The sequence below is a fragment of the Cervus canadensis genome, chromosome 9 (genome assembly GCF_019320065.1).
Source record: "Cervus canadensis isolate Bull #8, Minnesota chromosome 9, ASM1932006v1, whole genome shotgun sequence".
NCBI lineage: Eukaryota > Metazoa > Chordata > Mammalia > Artiodactyla > Cervidae > Cervus > Cervus canadensis.
This window is the reverse complement of record NC_057394.1, coordinates 61,696,395-61,720,852: the sequence shown is the minus strand read 5'-3', so window position 1 is coordinate 61,720,852 and position 24,458 is coordinate 61,696,395. Positions and strand designations below refer to the sequence as shown.

The following is a 24,458-nucleotide window of genomic DNA, read 5'->3' as shown; positions in this document are numbered from 1 at the left end:
AGATCCACAGAAGGATAGTTCTAATTAGTATTATTTCCATGAACTTCACCTAACCATAAAAACAATTTAAGTCCAATTTTAAAAGCTTGTATTCAAGTAAAAAGGCAAATTCACAAATAGAAAAATAAAAGCCTCAAAAGAAGATGAACGACTTGGGTTTTTTCTCCAGAAAAAAATTAGGGGTAATCAGACAATAGCTGAGTCAATAAACATACATGAATACTTAAAAAAATTAAGTAAAAGGCTCTGATTAAAAATAGCAGACTGGATAGTAAGTCTTTTACTTTCCAAAGGCTCTTTGAAATGAGAAATGAGATATTATAAACAAGAAAAATCCATAATAGGCCTAGAGAACAAGAAATGGAACCAGTACCAAAGCAGAAAGTTCAAAGAAATCCTGAAAGGTTTAAAACAGGTGAGACTGCACATAAAGAAAAATCACAGCAACCCACTCACCAGAGGAAAGAAAGACGAAAACACTCAATCCAGGGTCAACAAACACAAAACATAGCATCAAGGTAATTAATAAAACCAGGACTGGCAGACAGAGACCATTCCTAACTCCACAGTACAGGGCTAAGGGCTGCCGCCTGCCGCCTCAGCTCTCAGGCCAAGAAAGAGACTATGCCTGGAATGCACCTTAGTGCACAGAGCAGGTCCCAAGGGAAGCAGAGAGGCTTAACAACAGATCACATTTCAGAATCCAGAGGGCTGAAGATAGGGGACATTTATACCAAGGAGTAAACACACACAGTACTCAACCACACCTGGGTTCTGCAGGTTCCCAGACAGCCTCTGGGCTCCTTGCTTCGGACGAGATGTGACTGTGGACATAACCCACCTCTGTGCTCACAGCACACTGCCAATCCTCTCCTTCAGTTAAACTATTGAAGCAAATCTATCAAACTGCTGAAAGAGGCCATGAATTAGTTCCAGGAGCAGAGACACACTGGAAGGAAAAAATATAAGAGGATCTTACAGAACAAACAGCTGTATAAGGAAAGAGGGGAAGAAACAAACTTTCCATACATTCCATGTGAAAGAAACTATTCTAGGCAACACTCCAGAAAAATGGGAGAGAGGGAAGCGTGAGAAAAAGATGAGACAGAAGAACAAACTGATGTTAAAGCATAGAAGGAGCAAACACACTTTGAGGAAAAATGAAGCGGGAGCCCACAGGAACCCGAGTCTTGAACCTTCTCCTTTGAGTGACAGGAATTTACTGACACATGACTGCAGTCCCCATCCGTTAGTAACTGGTTCAGTAATGGACAGAGTTATAAAAGCAAAACACTGTAAATGCCGAGCTTATGAACTTGGCTTTTTGAGATCAATGCCAAGGGAAGTATGCATATTTTTCATTCTTCAATTTCCCTGGAACAATTAATGTTTAAAGAATTATTTTCAAAAACTAACATCTTCACTGAGGTTTAATTACGATGATGATAGATACTCCAAGAGGCTTTACTGCAAACTGCATGAGTGGTACTTTGTGGAAAAGAGGCCAGATGAAAGCCACTTGTCTTAACTTGAAGGCCACAGAGGGAAGGGTGGGGTGTATCCCTTTCCTCTTATTAAGAAATGCTGGGGCCGCCTTTCAGGACACCCATGACGGTCTCTTAAACTACGCCACCTTACCTGTGAGCCTCCACAGAGCAGTGAAATGTTTCTCGTTTTCTTTCTCTCCCTTCCTTTACAATGTTGAATAATGTAATTCTACAAAACATGAGTCTTCTAGTTATAAGTCTGTCTACTGAAGATCATCAAACAGGAGAAAAATGATTTCTGAAAGTCTCCCAGTTTACTATACATAAACATATAGCAAGTAAAGGATGAGATGGTTGGATAGCATCACCAACTCAATGGACAAGAACCTGAGAACTCCTCAGGAAACAGTGGAGGACACAGCAGCCTGGGGTGCTGCAATCCACGGGGTCACGAAGAGTTGGACATGACTAAGCGACTGAACAATAATAAACGTGGAAAAACAAACATTTATGTCACTATTTCCAGGCCTATTGCTCTATTTCTACTGACCATCACCTAGGCCCTGGACTATCTCAATGCCCTCTCAACACATTTCACAGCTTCTCCTCTGGCTTATTCTAGTCTGCTGCCCTCATGCTCATAACCTTCCAAAGGCTTTCCATCAGACTTAAAATCTGCAGTCCTTGTCATAGTCTACTTGGCCCTAAGTGATGTGGGCCCAAAGACCACTATTCCTTCCACACACTCATACTGGAGTTAGCCCTGCTGCTAAACTCATTCCCACCTCAGGGTCTCTGCAGCATCCCCACTGCCTAGGAAGCACTTCAGATGTTCACATGGTCTGTTCCCTTCTCAGAGAGATCTTCCCTAACCTATGTAAAATAGACTCTTCTCTGCTGTCAAAAAATCAATCTCTTACTCTGATTTGGGTGGCCCAGCGGTAAAGATTCCACCTGCAATGCAGGAGACACAGGTTTGAAGACTCCCTGGAGGAGGAAATGGCAAGTCACTCCAGTATTGTTGCCTGGAAAATTCCATGGACAAAAAGGAGCCTGGTGGGCTACAGTCCATGGGGTTGCAGAGAGTCAGACACAATTGAAGTGACTAGGACTTCATGCACCCTGATTTAGTTTTCTAAAGAAAACTAAACTTCTAACTTCAATACCTCTACATATTATATATCTTACTTATTTGTGATTTGTCTCCACTAAAAAGTAAACTCCTAGAGGGCAGTGTCTTTGTCTGGCTCATGACTACCTCGCACTCCCCATAATTACGTCTAGTATGGAGCAAGTGCTTCCCTTGTGGCTCAGCTGGTAAAGAATCTGCCTGCAATGCGGGAAACCTGGGTTCGATCTTGGATTGGGAAGATCTCCAGGAGAAGGGAAAGGCTACCCACTCCAGTATTCTGGCCTGGAGAATTCCATGGACTCCTCGGGAAACAGTGGAGGACACAGGAGCCTGGGGTGCTGCAATCCATGCGGTCCCAAAGAGTCGGACACGGACACGACTGAGCTACTTTCACTTTCATGTAGTAGGTGCTTAATGAACATTTGCTGAATGAATGCCATTAGTAAATACCTATTAATACTTAAGACGAAATATAAACAGAAAAGCAGAAAATAAACACACACTCCCTCTAATCACAGACATGAATTTTCAATTGGCAAAGTCACTTGTAGTTCTTTTGTTCCTGAGTTTAATTATCTGTCCGTTTGTCATCCTTTTAAAGTATGGTTATTGTTCATAACTAAGCCTCAAGGGCCTATAATGCCTTTGCTGAATCAAGTCACTCATTCTCAAATTGCTGCAAGCCAAGTTGATGTATCCCAGATCTTCTGTTTCCCAGAAGTCAGTGTTAATACTCCACTGCTTCCGTAAGCTTTCTGGGCATGGTCTCCAGGGGTCACAAACCCCAGCTCACCACGCTATAGCTTCTTAGATACCTACTACCATTCATTCTTCACTTAGATTCTGCTCAGCAGAGGAGCCGTGATGCTGGTAGATGTATGTATGAGCCCTACAGGATTTCAAAGTTGGAATCATATAATTTCATGTTTGAGATAGCCAGGTGTAGTGGTACAAGGAAGCTAGTTTCGAAATTCAAGATGAAATAAATTTGGCGGCATGCTCCATCTGGACAGGGACCATGTCTATTTTGTTCACCAGCTATGCCCAGCCCCTGGCACAGGACAATCACTGAATGAATAAATGAACACAAATTGAACAAGGAAAGCAAATTATCCCAAAGTTGATGTAATACTACTAAAAGGAATACAGTAATTATCAAAGTCAGGAATAAGCATAGATACAATATGCCCAAGAAACTTCAAAGTAAGTTTAGATTTCTAACGAAACTCATTTTTAACTTACAGGAGTTGAAATCTTCTTCGCAGTTTCTGTGATTACTTGTCCTAGAGGTTTCCAGATCTGAAATGCGTAGCGACCTAAATATAATAGTAAAGGGAATAAAGGCAAATACATTTTCTGTAATGAAAGCCAATACCCACAAGGTGCTCACCATAGCAGTTATTTATAGTTTACTTTATATATGTTAGTTTAATAACTATTTCAAAACCTACCAGAAAGACAGTCATTTTTTCAAACTTCTAATTAGTTAAATGGACAACAGATTTCATTTTAATTACTCCAATTAAAAAAAAATTATATTGTTTCTCACAATTATAATCACTTTGAAATATATAGAAAACAAGTAATGTTTATGATCTATACAACACAGGACTGCTTTTAATGAAGTTACTGCTAAAGTAATAAACCAATTACGTGGGAAATATTTACAAAGAACGTGTTTACTATCAATTTCTCACTGAGGATGACCAAAAGCTTCTTTTATTTTAGTACTTTCCTTTCTTAGTCATCCTAATTATCAAAACTCCTCTTAGACTAGACAACTAAGTATCAATAGCAAAACAGGTCCTAACCTGTTTTGAGGGCATAGAACAAGAATAAAATATCATCAGACTAATCAGAATGTGTGTCATAATTAGACTGTGTGTCTACTAATACTGGTGTCTCCTTTCTAAAAGCTATGATCCTCTGAAGCTTCTAACCATGTTATTCACTTAAGATTACTACATAGGTAGTAATTCAACTACATAGGTCTTTTATAACAAGTTCAGTTCAGTTCAGTTCAGTTGCTCAGTCGTATCTGACTCTTTGCAACCCCATGAACCGCAGCACGCCAGACCTCCCTGTCCATCACCAACTCCCGGAGTTTACTCAAACCCATGTCCATCGAGTCGGTGATGCCATCCAACCATCTCATCCTCTGTCATCCCCTTCTCCTCCTGCCCCCAATCCCTCCCAGCATCAGGGTCTTTTCAAATGAGTCAGCTCTTCTCATCAGGTGGCCAAAGTACTGGAGTTTCAGCTTCAACATCAGTCCTTCCAATGAACACCCAGGACTGATCTCCTTTAGGATGGACTGGTTGGATCTCCTTGCAGTCCAAGGGACTCTCAAGAGTCTTCTCTAACACCACAGATCAAAAGCATCAATTCTTCTGCGCTCAGCTATCTTCATAGTCCAACTCTCACATCCATACGTGACCAATGGAAAAACCATAGCCTTGACTAGATGGACCTTTGTTAGCAAAGTAATGTCTCTGCTTTTTAATATGCTATCTAGGTTGGTCATAAATTTCCTTCCAAGGAGTAAGCGTCTTTTAATTTCATGGCTGCAGTCAAGCACTGTTTATAATAACCAGGACATGGAAGCAACCTAGATGCCCATCAGCAGACGAATGGATAAGGAAGCTGTGGTACATATACACCATGGAATATTACTTAGCCACTAAAAAGCATTCATTTGAATCAGTTCTAATGAGATGGATGAAACTGGAGCCCATTATACAGAGTGAAGTAAGCCAGAAAGATAAACACCAATACAGAATACTAAAGCATATATATGGAATTTAAAAAGATGGTAACGATAACCCTATATGCAAGACAGAAAAAGAGACACAGATGTACAGAACAGACTTTTAGACTCTGCGGGAGAAGGAGAGGGTGGGATGTTCAGAGAGAACAGCATTGAAACAAGTATACTATCAAGGGTGAAACAGATCACCAGCCCAGGTTGGATGCATGAGACGGGTGCTCAGGGCTGGTGCACTGGGAAGACCCAGAGGGATGGGATGGAGAGGGAGGCGGGAGAGGGGATCGGGATGGGGAACACATGTAAATCCATGGCTGATTCATATCAATGTATGGCAAAAACCACTACAATATTGTAAAGTAATTAGCCTCCAACGAACAAAAATAAATGGAAAAAAAAAAGAAAAAATAATAATAATTTCATGGCTGCAGTCACCATCTGCAGTGATTTTGGAGTCCAGAAAAATAAAGTCTGACACTGTTTCCACTGTCTCCCCATCTATATGCCATGAAGTGATGGGACCGGATGCCATGATCTTAGTTTTCTGAATGTTGAGCTTTAAGCCAACTTTTTCACTCTCCTCTTTCACTTTCATGAAGAGGCTCTTTAGTTCTTCTTCACTTTCTGCCATAAGGGTGGTGTCGTCTGCATATCTGAGGTTATTGATATTTCTCCTGGCAATCTTGATTCCAGCTTGTGCTTCCTCCAGCCCAGCGTTTCTCATGATGTACTCTGCATGTAAGTTAAATAAGCAGGTGATAATATACAGCCTTGACGTATTCCTTTTCCTATTTGGGACCAGTCTGTTGTTCCATGTCCAGTTCTAACTGTTGCTTCCTGACCGGCATACAGGTTTCTCAAGAGGCAGGTCAGGTGGTCTGGTATTCCCATCTCTTTCAGAATTTTCCAGTTACTGTGATTCACACAGTCAAAGGCTTTGTCATAGTCAATAAAGCAGAAATAGATGTTTTTTTGGAACTCTCTTGCTTTTCTGATGAACCAGCGGATATTGGCAGTTGGATCTCTGGTTCCTCTGCCTTTTCTAAAACCAGCTTGACCATCTGGAAGTTCACGGTTCACGTATTGCTGAAGCCTGGCTTGAAAAATTTTAAGCATTACTTTACTAGCATGTGAGATGAGTGCAATTGTGTGGTAGTTTGAGCCTTCTTTGGCATTGCCTTTCTTTGGGATTGGAATGAAAACTGACCTTTTCCAGTCCTGTGGACACTGCTGAATTTTCCAAATTTGCTACCTGTCTAAATATATTGTTATTCCTGTTCAGACAACACGCTATAGTGAAAAACAAAGGATGCTAGTTAGACCTAGGAAGATGTGAAGTAGTCAACCTAGGTAGGAGATGAAAAGCTCTTGAAACCAAGGAGAATGTTAAAGTAAAATTAAACAAAGCTGAAACCCTAACTCGTCTAAATCTCTTATCACATAGAGATCAACTTTCATTTGATTCTTCAATAGTATAAAATATGGCTTTTCAATTCAATTCAGTCACTCAGTTGTGTACAAACCCCATGGACTGCAGCACACCAGGTTTCCCTGTCCATCACCAACTCCCGGAGCTTACTCAAACTCATGTCCATGGCTTTTAAAGTGTCTCAAAATTCGTTGAAAACCACAATCATGCAATCAAAGCAATGTAAAAAAGCATGTAAAAAAGCAATCAAAGGCTTCAAGAACTGACATTTGGACATTTACTTTAACCATAAAAGAGAAGACGAAGCTCTAACAGTCTAGGAATACTTTTCTTCTAAATTCTAAGCTTTAGTTGTAGCTGACTATGAAAGAGAAATGCCTGCTATTTAATATTCTGGATAGTAAATGAATTTGGCAACAGTGTAATATGTATGCAGTACATATACCAATTCTTCTCAGTTTAGAAAGAAGACCTTGGCAAAAGCATATCTTTCTCTAATTTCAAATAAAAATCTCACATTTGAATTTGAAGTAATTATGCCTATTCTTATTTCAAATTCAAATGTAAGATTTTTATTTGAAATGAGAAAGACATGCTTTCAGAAAACTAAGATGATGGCATCCAGTCCCATCACCTCATGGCAAATAGATGGGGAGATAATGGAAACAGCGAGAGACTTGATTCTTTTGGGCTCCAAAATCACTGCAGATGGTGACTGCGGCCATGAAATTAAAAGACGCTTGCTCCTTGGAAGAAAAGCTATGACCAACCTAGACATATTAAAAAGCAGAGACGTTACTTTGCCAACAAAGGTCTGTCTAGTCAAGGCTATGGTTTTTCCAGTAGTCATGTATGGATGTGAGAGTTGGACTATAAAGAAAGATGAGTGCAGAAGAATTGATGCTTTTGAACTGTGGTGTTAGAGAAGACTCTTTAGAGTCCCTTGGACTGCAAAGAGATCCAACCAGTCAATCCTAAAGGAAATTAGTCCTGAATATTCATTGGAAGGACTGATGCTGAAGCTGAAACTCCAATACTTTGGCCACCTGTTGCGAAGAACTGACTCATTTGAAAAGACCCTGAGGCTGAGAAAGATTAAAGGTGCAAGGAGAAGGGGATGACAGAGGATGAGACGGTTGGATGGCATCACTGACTTGATGGACCTAAGTTTGAGCAAGCTCCGGGAGTTTGTAATGGACAGGGAAGGGTGGTGTGTTGCAGTCTATGGGGTCACATAGAGTCAGACACAACTGACCAACTGAACTGAACTGATGCCTATTCTGCTATAGCACTTTATACTAAAATTTTTTTATGTTTATGGGCAAGTCTGTCAGAATTCCTTTTCAGACATGATACTCTTCACATGAAACCTCCATAAGTAGTAAACTATAGTTACAAAATGAGACATAAGACTTTGATGGTATAAGAACCAAGAAAAACTGAACCACTGATCGCCCTGATTTTAAAGTTCTCACTGGTAAGGTGCTTTAAATAGAGATGTGTGGAATTAAATATTATGCAAAACAAAACAAAATCTTTTAAGTCTCTTTTCCTATTGGATGTCACTGCATATAACCACAATAGAATGTATTAATAGCTCCACCTACAAAGAAGATACAATTAATAAGATCAAACCCATGGCTCTTAGGAGGCACAAAAGTTAACTGAAAAATGTAAATCTTTATCAACAAAGAAATGCTCTTAGATGAACATTTAATTAGACAATAGCTATGTCATTTAAAATTATAAATTAATGACTGGAAATGATAGCAATTTTACTTTAAATCTTTATAACTATTCTTTCTAAAAAGATTTTGGCAGTAAAAGAAATCCTCCTGGGTTTCCAAAGAAATTACACCAATACATTAAATTGAGTAATAAACACACTAACAAGAATAACTAGCTCAGAAAGAACTGACAGAAAATGTATAAACTTATCTGCAAGAAAAAAATAAATATGGGTGTACAGAAGAGCCCATATCACTTATACTGCTTCATATTAAAATTTATTTTTTAACAGTATACTACAGCTCAAACTAAAAAAATGTCAGGAAGATCAATTATTACTGGGGCTAGTTTTCCAAACTTTGGTAGCATTAATTTCCTTCACGACAAAATTTATCTATACTGACAAATGTTCACGGACTATGAATGCTGTAAACAACGGGAATGCATGCCTTAAAACCAAAAACCTCAGAATACTGAAAGTCTTCTCAAAATTCACTCTAAAAGCTATTTGGAAATATTTCTCCTACAACATTTATTGATATGTATCCTTTATTTATCTTACCTGCAAAGCCAAGCGCTGCAATACCCAGCCCCACAGCTATCAAACTTCTTGCCTACAGAGGAAAAAAATGATTATCATTTACAGTGCTACATACGAGTTTTTAAAGTAAATCATTTAAAATAATGAGAACAATTATGGTAAATATCACATTTTCTTCAAGCTCTGCTCTGTAGAAGTTTTAAATATCTTCAGTGTCTATGAGATTATATCTCCTACACACTATATTGGCTGATTTTCAGTGAACTAATTTTAGATTTCATTCAATTTCCATGTAATTTGAATTCATTCTGACCAAGAGCTTTTATGTTACCTGTTGCTAAAATGTTTTCTATAGACTATTCTTAACAGTGGGTCTAGTGTATTTATCTTCCATAAATATAAAAGGCAAATATTTCCTCCTCCTTTACATATGTGATGCTCAAACGGACTCCACTCTACTTAAAAATATAATAAAATATGATATCCAAGTGTAGCCAAGAAGCCAAACTGTGGAAAATTAGTAAAAGTGATGAAGAACTTAAGAACTAGTTTATTTCTACCTTTCTAGACCAAGGTAAAAATTTTAAAATAAGAGCGAAAAATCCAGAGTCTAAAAATATGAGCTCATCCAGATAAACTGTGAACTAGTTATATACTCCATATTATTCTCTGCTTTTCTCCTTAACTACCTGGAGAAAATATTTAAGTCGCAACAGAAAAAGGTTTTAGGTAGCAAAGATCAATGGACGCCCCCAAGATCCATTCTCCCTTTCTTCTACAGGATCAAAAGTTCCTATTTTTAGCCAGACACATATTTCCAAGCCTCCCTTAGACTCAGGTACAGCATTGTTTAGTAAATGTTGGCTTGCTTATAGCGTATAAGCAGAGCAGTGTGTGCAGCATCCGCAAAGTCTTTCAGGGGACGGGGGAATATCCCTCCCCTTTTCCATCCCTCCGTCCTACTGGCTGCAATGTGGACATTATACCAGGAGCCGCCTCTGGACGACCATGGAGCTGCAACAGTGCCCCTGGATTGCCTCGACTTACATGAGATAAAAATAAAATTCTGGCTTCCTAAGATACTACTTCTATTTTCGGTTTTCAGGTATTTGCAGCCAAATCAAAATTTTGATGGGGTCATGACTGAGGAGAGACGCTATAGAAATGTTTTTTGTCTGATTAGTGGTGAGAGAGGCAATTCCGTAACATCCAGCAAAGACTAAGAATAGCTACAACAATCTCACCAGGGAACAGGAATGGATTCATTTCACATCAGTGCAGAAGTCAAAAAGTGGAGGTTGAGACTGGAAGGACAGTAAAACCAAAAAGCCCTACAGCCATTAGCTTTCAAGTTCTGTAAGGGAATGCAAGTCTTAGGCAATCAAAACCCCAAATATTCAACAAGAGACTACAAGGATAAATATCAGGACACAAAGGCCAACTGTATGAAGGTGCTCTAACTTTAACACCCAGTAATGCTCTCTTTGGGGAAGGGCACAGCAAACCCACCCCAGTACTCTTGCCTGGAGAATCCCGTGGACAGAGGAGCCCGGTGGGCTACAGCCCACAGGCTCACAAAGCGTCGGACACGGCTGAGCGACTCAGCGCTCGGGCACTCAGTGCGCTCTTAGATACACAGAGCTCTTCAAAGACAAGCTGAACAAAGTCCATCTAGGCTTCTTCAGTTCCAGTTTTAAGATACACCTTCTCACCAGGCAGAGCCCTAGGACAATCTCAGGGAAGGAAGAGTCTCTGGTAGACGGCAAGCCTAGAGCTAGCTAGCCAGAGAGGCCAGTCTTCAAGGTTCCTTTTAGGTTAAGTTAAAGCGAAAGTTGCTCACTCATGTCTGACTCTTTGCGACCCCATGGACTGTATGGAATTCTCCAGGCCAGAATACTGGAGTGGGTAGCCTTTCCCTTCTCCAGGGGATCTTCCCAACCCAGGATTGAACCCAGGTCTCCCGCATTGCGGGTAGATTCTTTACCAGCTGAGCCACAAGGGAAGTCCTCCCTTCAGGTTGCCTAGACTTAATTACTCCTGAAACTGAAGGAAGATGTGTATTAATTTAAAGATGATGTTCTGGGTTGGCTGAATCCCTTTGCTCTTCACCTGAAACTATTACAACATTGTTAACTAGCTATATGCAAACACAAAATAAAAAGTTTAAAAAAGAAAGAAAACGAAGTTCTGTTGAGGTATATTTTTGCCATTTTCTAGAGCTTCCCAGGGACTACAGATTTTGAGTTTTCCAGTCTTATTTTCCATTGGTTCACTTTAAAAATTCTCAGTTCAACCAAAGTACTCAGCTGCTTCATGTGTGAATTTATTTTCCTTCCTTATAAACTCTACTTACTCTTTTATCTGACTAGAAATACCTATCTGTGCCTATCAAGATCTGACATATTCTCAATATTTCAGCTTGAACCAGCCACAGAATGGAAGAACTCATTTGCAACACATGAAAGACAATAAGCACATATCCAAAAATACAGAGAATTCTTCCCCATTAATAAGACAGACAATCCAATAGAAATGGACAAAAGAGTAGGTCAGGGACTTCATAGAAAACAAAAGTCTAAATGGCTGATAAACATGAATACTAATGGTAACAACCACCAAACCAAAATGGTGTACTAATATTAATACCAGAATATAAAGATCTCTGACCTTTGTGGAATTTGTTCTGTTCACCAATGAATCAAGCACCAAGCAGTAGTGTCTACACTTCTAGGGTGATTCTTCTAGGATATTCTTCTAGGATTCACTTCTAGGATAACAGTAATAATGTATGTAAAGGACTTAGCACAGTGGCTTGGCACATGTACTTTTAAATTTGTCTGAGTAAAAGAAGATTCACAGAAGTGGTTTTTGAGGTAGGCTTTTTTTATAGATTAATTATTATAACATTTTTACTATTCTGACTATTCAAATATATATGAGAAAAGAAAGCTGCCTCACTAAAGAGATTTTTATGTCAAGATATTTATATCAAAAACATTAAACCATTAGGCATTTGGTCATTTTTCACTTTAATCTAACAATATGTAAGGCTCAACTGTGTTTAACAATTAAAAATTCAATTTAATTTTCAATAAATAAGTATTGAATACTCTGATGATTATTCTCTATTTGTCCCCCCAGGTTCATTTTCCACTCTCCTCTGCCTTGCTCTGTACCTCTGTCTCCACTTGCCTCAAAAGACTACATTATCCAGTCCTCATTTGCCCTCCTGCTACTGGCTGGGTTTTGCCAATGAGAGGAATTTTCACAGAACACCAAACACTAATTACCAATCCCAGAAAAGGACTCTAAATATCTCTGCCCAGTATATCTTGGTATCAAAGTTTCAAAGCCAAATACAATGCTCAAGCACTGGATAGAATAACATTTCTTACCCAGAGAAGAGGCAGAGTAAGATCAGCTCCAGTCCAGCCATGTGCATGAGTCTCAAGGGCTGGGGGAAGACAGCTGACAAGAAGAAATTGGCCCCTGTGCTCCGGTCCCCTCTTTAGCCCACACCACCCCTGGAATCGAACATACTGAAAGCTGGGGGCAAGACTGAAACAGCAAAAGATAATCCCACAAAACACAGGCTGTGTGAGCTCCTCACCTTTTGCTAAAAAAGTGTTTCGAGTCCAAGACCTCTTCTCGTGAGGCCAAGCAGGGCTGAAAGCCTGCGCATGTGAAACTGCTTTTCTCAAAAGGAAGCATCAGCAGAAAAGCAGCAGTGGAAGGAGACAGGAAAACAGTACCATTTATTCCCGGCTGTGTTTCCTCCTCGGCCACAGCTCTTGTTCAGCGGCTCTTCCTCCAGCCCTGTAACTCTCACTGGGTCCACAAGCATAGTTCCCAACCCCTTGCCTCCTTGCCTGAGTAGGTAACTGTTTCCAACTGTCACTAGTCCCTGGGTGATTCATCATCCTTTCTTGTTTACCTTAAACTATGCCCACAACTCTGCAAATAGTCCCTTCATTAAACTAAGTCCCCAAAACCCACCCATTACTACCAGTTTCCTCACTGGCACAAGCATGAGTATACATGAGTCACTATATTATGCCTAAGAGATGCAGCATATAAGGAAAAGGCTTGTATCAAATGGGTATATGCTGAACATGGTGAGCCTCCAATGCTAATGCTAACTAACCTCCCAACGGTCTTTATCTTTAAACTTCTGTTTAGTTCAGTTCAATTCAGTCGCTCAGTTGTGTCTGACTCTTTGCGACCCCATGAACTGCTGCACGCCAGGCTTCCCTGTCCATCAACAACTCGCGGAGTTTATTCAGACTCATGTCCATTGAGTCGGTGATGCCATCCAACCATCTCAGCCTCTGTAGTCCCCTTCTCTTCCCACCTTCAATCTTTCCTAGCATCAGGGTCTTTGCAGCTGAGTAAGTTCTTCACATCAGGTGGCCAAAGTATTAAGAGCTTCAGCTTCAACATCAGTCCTTCCAGTGAATATTCATGACTAATTTCCATTACGACAGACTGGTTGGATCTCCTTGCAGTAGAAGGGATGCTCAAGAGTCTTCTCCAACACCACAGTTCAAAGGCATCAATTCTTTGGCACTCAGCTTTCTTTATTGGCCAACTCTCACATCCATACATGACTACAGGAAAAACCACAGCTTTGACTAGATGGACTTAATGGCAAAGTAATGTCTCTGCTTTTTAATATGCTGTCTAGGTTGGTCATAACTTGTCTTCCAAGGAGTAAGCATATTTTAATTTCATGGCTGCAATCACCATCTGCAGTGATTTTGGAGCCCCCAAAAATAAAGTCAGCCACTGTTTCCCCATCTATTTGCTATGAAGTGATGGGACCGGATGTCATGATTTTAGTTTTCTGAATGTTGAGCTTTAAGCCAACTTTTTCACTCTCCTCTGTCACTTTCATCAAGACGCTCTTTAGTTCTTCTTCACTTTCTGCCATAAGGGTGGTGTTATCTGCATATCTGAGCTTATTGATATTTCTCCCAGCAATCTTGATTCTAGCTTGTGCTTCTCCCAGCCCAGTGTTTCTCATGATGTACTCTACATGTAAGTTAAATAAGCAGGGTGACAATATACAGCCTTGACGTACTCCTTTCCCTGTTTGGAACCAGTCTGTTGTTCCAAGTCCAGTTCTAACTGTTGCTTCCTGACCTGAAACCAGATTTCTCAAGAAGCAGGTCAGGTAGTCTGGTATTCCCATCTCTTTCAGAATTTTCCACAGTCTACTGTGATCCACACAGTCATAGGCTTTGGTGTAGTCGATAAAGCAGATATAGATGTTTTTCTGGAACTCTCTTGCTTCTTTGATGATCCAATGGATGTTGGCAATTTGATCTCTGGTTCCTCTGCCTTTTCAAAATCCAGCTTGAACATCTGGAAGTTCATGGTTCACGTATTGTTGACACCTGGCTTGGAGAATTTTGAGCATTACTTTGCTAGCTAGTGTGAGATGAGTGCAATTGTGCAGTAGTGTGAGCATTCTTTGGCATTGCCTTTGGGACTGGAACGAAAACTGAACTTTTCCAGTCCTGTGGCCACTGCTGAGTTTTCCAAATTTGCTGACATATTGAGTGCAGCACTTTCACAGCATCAGCTTTTAAGATTTAAATAGCTCAACTGGAATTCCATCACCTCCACTAGCTATGTTTGTACTGATGCTTCCTATGTCCCACTTGACTTCGCATTCCAGGATGTCTGGCTCTAGGTGAGTGATCACACCATTGTGATGATGATCTGGGTTGTGAAGACCTTTTTTGTAGAGTTCTTCTGTGTATTCTTGCCGCCTCTTCTTAATATGTTCTGCTTCTATTAGGTCCATACCATTTCTGTCCTTTATCAAACCCATCTTTGCATGAAATGATCACTTGGTATCTCTAAGAGATCTCTAGTCTTTCCCCTTCTGTTGCTTTCCTCTATTTCTTTGCACTGATCACTGAGAAAGGCCTTCTTATCTCTCCTTGCTATTCTTTGTAACTCTGCATTCAAATGAGTATTTCTTTCCTTTTCTCCTTTGCCTTTCACTTCCCTTCTTTTCACAGCTATTTGTAAGGCCTCCTCAGACAGCCATTTTGCCTTTTTGCATTTCCTTTTCTTGGGGATGGTCTTGATCCCTGCTCCTGTACAATATCATGAACCTCCATCCATAGTTCTTCAGGCACTCTGTCTATGAGATTTAATCCCTTGAATCTATTTCTCATTTCCACTGTGTAACGGATTTGATTTAGGTCATACCTGAATGGTTTAGTAGTTTTCCCTACTTTCTTCTACTTAAGTCTGAATTTGGCAATAAGGAGTTTATGATCTGAGCCATAGTCAGCTCCTGGTCTTGTTTTTGCTGACTGTATAGAGCTTCTCCATCTCTGGCTGCAAAGCATATAATCAGCCTGATTTCAGTATTGACCATCTGATGATGTCCATGTGTAGAATCGTCTTCTGTGTTGTTGGAATAGGTTTTCTATGACAAGTGAGTTCTCTTGGCAAAACTCTATTAGCCTTTGCCCTGCTTCATTCTGTACTCCAAGGTCAAATTTGCCTGTTGCTCTAGGTGTTTCTTGACTTCCTACTTTTGCATTCCAGTCCCCTATAATGAAAAGGACATCTTTTCTGGGAGTTAGTTCTAGCAGGTCTTGTAGATCTTCATAGAACCATTCAGCTTCAGCTTCTTCAACATTACTGGTCAGGGCATAGGCTTGGATTACGGTGATATTGAATGGTTTGCCTTGGAAATGAACAGAGATAATTCTGCCAGTTTTGAGATTGCATCCAAGTACTGCATTTTGGACTCTTTTGTTGACTATGAGGGCTACCCCCATTTCTTCTAAGGGATTCTTGACCACGGTAGTAGATATAATGGTCATCTGAGTTAAATTCACCCATGCCAGTCCACTTTAGTTCACCGATTCCTAAAATGTCAATGTTCACCCTTGCCATCTCCTGTTTGACCACCTCCAATTTACCTTGATTCATGGACCTAACATTCCAGGTTCCTATGTAGTATTGTTCTTCATAGCATTGGACTTTACTTCCATCACCAGTCACATCAGCAGTTGGGCACTGTTTTTCCTTTGGCTCCATCTCTTCATTTTTTCTTGAGTTATTTCTCCACTGATCTCCAGTAGCATACTGGGCACCTACCAACCTGGGGAGTTCCTCTTTCAGTGTCCTATCTTTTTGCCTTTTCATACTGTTCCTGGGTTTCTCAAGGCAAGAACACTGAAGTGGTTTGCCATTGCCTTCTCCAGTGGATCACGTTTTGTCAGAACTCTCCACCATGACCCATCTGTCTTAGGTGGCCCTACAGGGCATGGCTCATGGTTTCACTGAGTTAGACAAGGCTGAGGTCCATGTGATCAGACTGATTAGTTTTCCGTGATTGTGGTTTTCAGTCCGTCTGCCCTCTGATGGAGAAGGATAAGAGACTTATGGAAGCTTCCTGATGGGAGAGACTGACTGAGGGGGAACTGGGTCTTGTTCTGATGGGCGGGGCCCTGCTCAGCAAATCTTTAGTCCAACTTTCTATTGATGGGCGGGGCTTTGTTCCCTCCCTGTTATTTGACCTGAGGCCAAACTCTGGTGGAGATAATGAAGATAATGGCGGCCTCCTTCAAAAGATCCCGTGCATGCACTGCTACACTCAGTGCCCCCAACCTTGCAGCAGGCCACAGCCGACCCACGCCTCCGCTGGAGACTCCCGGACACTCATGGGCAAGATCTTTAACCTTATTACATTTATTTCACCAGTGTAAGCTTAGGTATGTGTTCTGTCTCTGTAAGCTTTTCTAATGTGTTCTGTCTCTGTAAGCTTTTCTAATGTGTTCTGTCTCTGTAAGCTTTTCTAGATACCAAGAGCCTTTAAAAAACCTGATAAAATCTATGAATCATCACTCCCAGAAAAGCACAAATACATACACAGCACAATTTTTTGGTACATAATACGAGGGAATCCATGAGTTTCCCTTAAAGTCCTTCAGTTCACAAATCCCAACACGAGAACCTCTATAAAAAATAAACAAATGCTCACTGAAATCAAGATCAAATTTACTTTCAACTCCTATAGCATATATGAAGTCTTGTCATTTATATTTCATTTCTTATTCATTCAACAATAGTACAATAAGACAAATTATGCTGATGTCAGAATCTCTATTTAAGACTAACTTTATAGAAAGATAAACATAAGAGTCAGAATTAATCTTTATTTCTAAAGACTAATCTTACAGAAAAATAAACATGAGGTCTTGACACCTTTAAAAACAACAAAAACAAACACAAATTAGGTAGATCACTGGAGCAAATAAAGATGTTCAATAAATGACCCAAAACTAGGCAATCAAGCCCTACTTATCCACATTGAAAATGGACAAAGTATTAGCATAGCTAATCAAAAACTCATTTCTTATTGGAATTAAAATTCCTTATTGGAAGGGGAGTGTATCTGATTTATCTCTTTTAACTGTATTTTCAATTAATTTGATAGTAAAATAGTTTATACCTTTTGAGCACAAACAATTGATAACAAAAATTATCTGGAAGTTGAACTCAACTTGAAATTTTAAAAAATATCATGTAACCTATACTATCAGATTTTGTAATCTAAAATAAGAATAAAGGTCTTCCTCATAAAGTTTCCTATGGAAATACTAAGACTGTTAGAGATAAGCAAATAAGAAAGCTTTAACCTCAAGGCTGTATATTGTCACCCTGCTTATTTAACTCATATGCAGAGTATACATTATGAGAAATGCTGGGCTGGAAGAAGCACAAGCTGGAATCAAGATTGCTGGGAGAAATATCAATAACCTCAGATATGCCGATGATACCACCCTTATGGCAGAAAGTGAAGAGGAACTAAAAAGCCTCTTGATGAAAGTGAAAGAGGAGAGTGAAAAAGTTGGCTTAAAACTCAGCATTCAGAAAACAAAGATCATGACATCCGGTCCCATCACTTTATGGCAAATAGATGGGAAAACAGTGGAAACAGTGGCTGACTTTATTTTTCTGGACTCCAAAATCACTGCAGATAGTGACTGCAGCCATGAAATTAAAATATGCTTACTCCTTGGAAGGAAAGTTATGACCAACCTAGACAGCATATTAAAAAGCAGAGACATTACTTTGCCAACAAAGCTCCGTCTAGTCAAGGCTATGTTTTTCCAGTAGACAAGTATGGATGTGAGAGTTGGACTATAAAGAAAGCTGAGCACCGAAGAATTGATGTCTTTGAACTGTGGTGTTGGAGAAGACTCTTGGGAGTCCCTTGGACTGCAAGGCGATCCAACCAGTCCATCCTAAAGGAAATCAGTCCTGAATATTCACTGGAAGGACTGATGCTGAAGCTGAAACTTTAATACTGTGGCCACCTGATACGAAGAACTGACCCATTTGAAAAGTCCCTGATGGTGGAAAAGATTGAAGGCAGGAGGAGAAGGGGATAACAGAGGATGAGATGGTTGGATGGCATCACCAATGGACATGAGCTTGGGTAGACTCCGAGAGTTAGTGATGGACAGAGAGGCCTGGCATGCTGTGGTTCATGGGGTCGCAAACAGTTGGACACGACTGAGTGACTGAACTGAACTGAACCTCAAATGGTCCAGAATAAGAATATCATTTGTTTCCTAGAAAAGAATATTTATTTACTGCCTAACAGTTTTTCATTCACTAAAAAGTCACTGGAATTTTTTTTTCAGACATGAATTTAGATAGCTCTTCCCAGGTGGCTCAGTAGTAAAGAATCTGCCTGCCAAGCAGGAGATGGGAGTTTGACCCCTGGGTCCAGAAAATCCTTTGGAGATGGAAATGGCAAGCCACTCCAGTATTCTTGCCTGGGAAATCCCATGGACAGAGGAGCCTGGCAGGCTACAGTCCATGGAAGCAAACAGTCGGACACAACTTAGCAACTAAACAACAATAACAAAACAACAATAAGTTCTCCCAACCCTTCACATATATGAATGACCCAAACAGAAAAAAGTAACCAACTGACTGCAAATACAGAAAGTAGGAAGCACAAGAGAGTCTATCTGACATCTAAGCAAGTAGTTCATAGAGAACTCTCAACCATACCTGTATCTGACCTTAAATTTTTTAAAGTAAAATTACATCTAAGCATACTGAGGCTTAAAAAAAGAAATAGCCTATGGTTCATTTGGCATAACTGTAAATAATAGAGAATTCCATCAACATCTTCTCTACTCTACTACTGTTGAAAAAATTTCACATTTGCTTTATCACTATGCTATTTCACATTTATTTAAACTTTAGTATAGTACCATCAGGCTAACAGGATCTATTTTATTTCTTTTATATACACAACACCATATTTGATTTAGTGTCAAGCACAATGAAGTGCTTCAATTTCTATTTTGAATGTTTTTTAAACAATGATGCTTTAAAACTAAATTGTTGGTAACAGAACAAAAACAACGTTGATAAGACCATTTAAAAGCAAAATGGAGAATGAGGCATGGTGTTAGTAACACCAGTACTGTCATTTCCCACCAACTAGGCAACAGCCAGGTTAAATGTCCAAAACTGCTTTCATGCAACCAGACTGACATCATGCTACACCTGTGTTTTTATAGGAACTAGAGAAATGTTCCTATTTCTTTGACTTTGGAAAATTAGAACATGTGCTGAAAAGAAAAGAAATCAGGTGGTGTGATTTAAAAGAACACATATGTATACACCTGTACTCTGGCCTAAGCTAAAACTGCCGTAGGTGTCATACATATGTAGGAGACAGTAGATGGTAAATGTGGATTCCACACAAGGTGTTTTCATTGCTGTTTTAAATATCCACAAGACTGCCTTCAGCAAGTTTTAGTTTTGAAACATTTTCTTTGAAGATTCAGACGGCTGGAACAGTAGCTAACATTTTCCAGGTAAAAGATCTAAATGAATTCTTAGATCCATTTTTTTTTCTACATAAAATTAGGCTAGCACGTATTTAGAACTTGATCTTTTTATAAAAAAGGTGTATATATATATATATATATATATATAAATTTAGATCAGTTACAGTCAGTTAAAAATTCTACCAACTAATTCTTTTACAACTGGTCTAGGCCATTGTTTTGGGAAAGTGATCTATATAAGGAAAACAGAAAAATTCTATTCATGCCAAATTTGGAAACTCAGTTTTTAACAATCTCATCATGGTCACCACGGAAAACAAAGATGATATGTATACACATAACAAACGTATGTGTTATTGGCCAACGGTATTTAATTAAAAGTTTTAAAAATTCATGACAACTTCAGATATTTCTCAAAAAGCAAACAACACATGAATATTTTAGATTTTAAAATGTCCAAGTGTATGTATAACAGCACTGCAGAAATTAACAAACAGGACATTCCCAATGAAATTGCTGATTGATTTCAAAATGGCTGGAGAGTTACCACAAAGAATCCTTTGCCTAGACTGCTAAATCTGGCTGGAGAAAAGTCTTAAGTCTATGTTAAAGAGCACCATTATAAAACTACGGTTTCTGATGCTGACTGGCCTTTCGCCCTCTCCCTCATCCTTGATTCACCGTATTCCCCATTGCTCTTTGCCACTACTGTTACTTTTTTTCAGGTTTCATCTGTGAAGCAAGCATGAACTTCCTTCCTCAGTCTTCCATCCCTTCACCCTTGAATGTAGAGTCCATGGGCTTCAGAGTTAATCAGGTATGGGCTCTAATTTCAACTCAATCTTTACCAAATCTGGGACCCTAAGCTGAAGTCTCTAGGCCCATTTCCTCATCTCTAAAATGGGAATATTAATATATTCATCACAGGAAGCTCGAAAAGATTATGAAGAACAACCAATGCAGTGTGTAAACATGGCAGATGTCTGTTAGTCCTTTCTTCACGCTCACATTTTACTCCTAATCCTTCCTGTTCTTCTATGATCAGTCCTCCTGGAAAATCCATGCTCATTTTTCAACAAACAGCTTTAAGGTCACCTCCAGGTGAAGATTTCATCACCCATCTCCTCACTCAAGTAAAACATTTCAGTGACCCCATGGTACTGGGTTGGCCAAAAGGTCCGTTTGCTAGAAAAACCCAAACGAACCTTTTGGTAAACCAAATACTTAGCAGTTCTATTACAGTACGTAGCACGTTCTTCATTAATAATAATAGTTTGCCTATTTCTTTCTCTATTTTTGGAATTAGACATACGTTTTATTTATTTAATGGAAAAGCATTTTATTTTAAATACAGCAGTTTGTACATACCTATCTCAAACTCCCGACCTATCCCTTCCCCAACCTTTCCCGTGATTTACCTATTTTAAACCCCTTCTAAAATGTGAGCTTCTGGATGTAGGGACTGCTTATCTCTTTAGATTTCCAGTCTAACAAAGTACTTAGTACATAGTAGGGGCTTCCCAGGTAGGGCGAGTGGTGAAGAATCCACTTGCCAATGCAGGAGACACAAGAGATAGGGGTTTGATCCCTGGGTCAGAGAGAACAGCCTAGAGTAGGAAATGGCAACCCACTCCACTATTCTTGCCTGGGAAATTTCAAGGGCAGAGGAGCCTGGCAGGCTACAGTCCATGGGGTCACACAGAGGTGGACACAACTGAGCATACACACACAACACACACAGTTTCTCAAAAATTTTAATATAAAGGAATGAAAATGATCTTACACAACATCCTCACTACCCAGATGCCTTTTGGAACTTGTATTATTTGTTCTGTGTATTGGTGTCCGCTAGTGAATGGAATTATGATTGAAATGGGAAAATATAATGCAAAATGATAGTTAAATTTAATTAAGAAATTAACACATAATCATGTTTCAAAATATCCTGGACCAGGTAAATATATCCAAAAGTCTCACAGAAGACAAAGAAGATGAAATTAAGGGTCTGTGCCAGGTAAATTTCATTACAAAAATTTAAACGAATACAATTTACATATCCATGTAGAGAAATAAGGAGTAACTGAATTGTTAAACAAAGAGAAATACCAAAACTCCCAATAAAAAAAGTCAGGCATTTTTTCAAATAGCCATTTGGAGGCTTCCTCCCATCTCTGAATATTTCAAAGAGACAGACAAACAATAGAAAACAGAAAAATATACACAGAAAGTGGTACATGCAATGGAGAAAATTAAGCAACCAGAAAATTTACATGTGTTTATACAATGAAAGCGACAAATTAGTGAACAGAGGAAGCTTCACAAAGGTGACTTTTGGGTGGCGAAAAACAGGAAGAAAGTGTAGTCATGTCAGTATTTAAGGAGAAACCATTGTGGGCAGAGGCAACAAATCTGAAGGTCCTAAGGCAAGCGTGTATAAACTGCTGTGCTCAAGAACACTCAAGAGGCCAGCACGCACAGAGAAGAAAGGAGAGAAAAAGGAACAGAAAATGAGGGCAGAGAAGCAACATGGAGAGCAGATCATGTCAGGCCTTAGCGTCAACATAAGGACTTTAGTTTTTCTGAGTGCTATAAGCCATGTCTGCTTTAAGAGGCCTGAGACTTCATATTTACAATTCTAAAATGGTCATTAGTTGTCGTGTTGAGAAAAGACATGTCAAAGACAGAGGCACTAATGAGCTAGGAGTCATTAAAAATAATTCAGGAAGGAGATAATGGTATCTTGGACTGAAGTGATTAGTGATGGAGTTGGGGGTGGGGGAAGTAGTCAGATTCTGGATATATTCTGAAGATAAAGCCAATAAGATTTGTTGAGAGACTGGATGTGAGGTATAAAGGAAAGAGAAGATGATGAATGAAGAAAATGTGATATATATGTACAATGGAGTATTATTCACCCATCAAGAGAAGGAAATTCTAGCATTTGTGACAACATGGATGAATCTGGAGGATGTGTTCAACTCTTTGTGATCCCATGGATTGTAATTCACCAGGCTTCTCTGTCCATGGAATTCTCTAGGCAAGAATATTGGAGTGGGTAGCCATTCCCTTCTCCAGGGGATCTTCCTGACTCAGGGATCAAACCCGGGTCTCCTGCATCGCAGGTGGATTCTTTACTGTCTGAGCCGAGAGGGAAGCCATAACACAAAATGAAATAAAGTCAGACACAGAAGGACAAATTACTGACTGACCTCACATATATATGTGGAATCTAAAAAAAGTCAAATTCATAGAAGCAGAGAGTAGAACAGTGATTAGTGGGTGAAATGGGGTGATGTGGGTCAAAGCTCCTGTTAGACGAATAAGTTTTACACTTGAAACTTGCTGAGAGAGTAAACCTAAGTGTTCTCACACACATATATACACAGAAAGTAACAATGTGATGGACATGACAGATGTGCTAATTAGCCTGAATTATGGTAATCACTTCACAATGTCTATGTCTATGAAATCATCATGTTGTAAACCATACATATACACAGTTTTTTCTTGCCAATTATACCTTAATAAAGCTGGGGGAAAGATGTCAAGGTTATTGCCTTAAACATCTGGAAGAATGGAGTTGCCTTTTGCTGCAAAGTCTGTAGGAGGAACTGAGGCAGAGGGAAGGGCTGTCACAAGCTCCCTTTTGGTCTTGCTTTTCTAAAAAGCAAGTTTGATAAATAAAACCTGAGCAAAGCTGTACATGAATTCCTAACACCTGGGGAAGAAAGGGTCTCATCTACTAATGGAAAAGAAGAATGAGCAGGTTGTCTCAAACTACATCCTTGTTGTCTGGCAGTGGTTCAATTCTCAAGGGTTAATCACAAGCAAATCACTTTCTGCTGACCTCGGTGTTTTATATGGCCTCATTACTTGGTTCCATTTCTCCAAAGAAAGCTCTTTGAATTTAAACAACAGCAAGTGGAAAGGAGAAAAAGGGGAAGAAATAAGAAAGACTGCTGGCAAATCAGCAGAATTGGAGAAAGAGAGGTATTGCACATGCAGATCAAAAGGAGAGGAGAGGAATTTATATTCCAGAAAGAGGTGCAGACATGATACAAAGACATTTAGGAAGAGAATTTTAATTTTTTTTTTACAATTATTCTTCCCTAAAATTTTCAAGTTGACATGAATTTCACAGATTTTCATATCTAAATTGGACCAATTTACATTAATCTACCTGGCCTTTACCATTACATTGCCAAAAACAAATACACCTGCACTTTACTCAAAACACCAATTCTTTAACTAATTGAAATGAAAAACTTAACCTAAGTAAAAAAGAGAAAAAACAATGCTAATGACATCTTACTTGCTCAAAGTTAAAGTCACTTAATTTATTTTAAACCACAGGAAAGCATTAATTTCTACAGCACAAAACTCTAGGCTCAAGCCAAGCAAAGTACTTCTCCACTCTCTAATGTAACTGACAAAAAGCTCTCCAAACTTAAATCCCTGCTATAACTGATGAGAAAGTACTGTTGTGCATTAATTCAGTGACCTACGGATACGGACCTTGTCCCTAATAAG

At 39.4% G+C, this 24,458-nt stretch overlaps 1 protein-coding gene across 1 annotated transcript in view; it reads right to left on the bottom strand.

The window, feature by feature from the left end:
* The window catches only part of DNAJC15 (DnaJ heat shock protein family (Hsp40) member C15), a 72,216-nt gene that overhangs the window by 33,408 nt on the left and 14,350 nt on the right, over window positions 1-24,458 (bottom strand). Inside the window, exons 2-3 of the mRNA XM_043477810.1 lie at window positions 9,103-9,154; window positions 3,862-3,935 (exon numbers count right to left, since the gene is read on the bottom strand). Of these exons, the coding sequence (XP_043333745.1) occupies window positions 3,862-3,935; window positions 9,103-9,154 (126 nt within the window). The remainder of the gene's footprint in view (window positions 1-3,861; window positions 3,936-9,102; window positions 9,155-24,458) is intronic.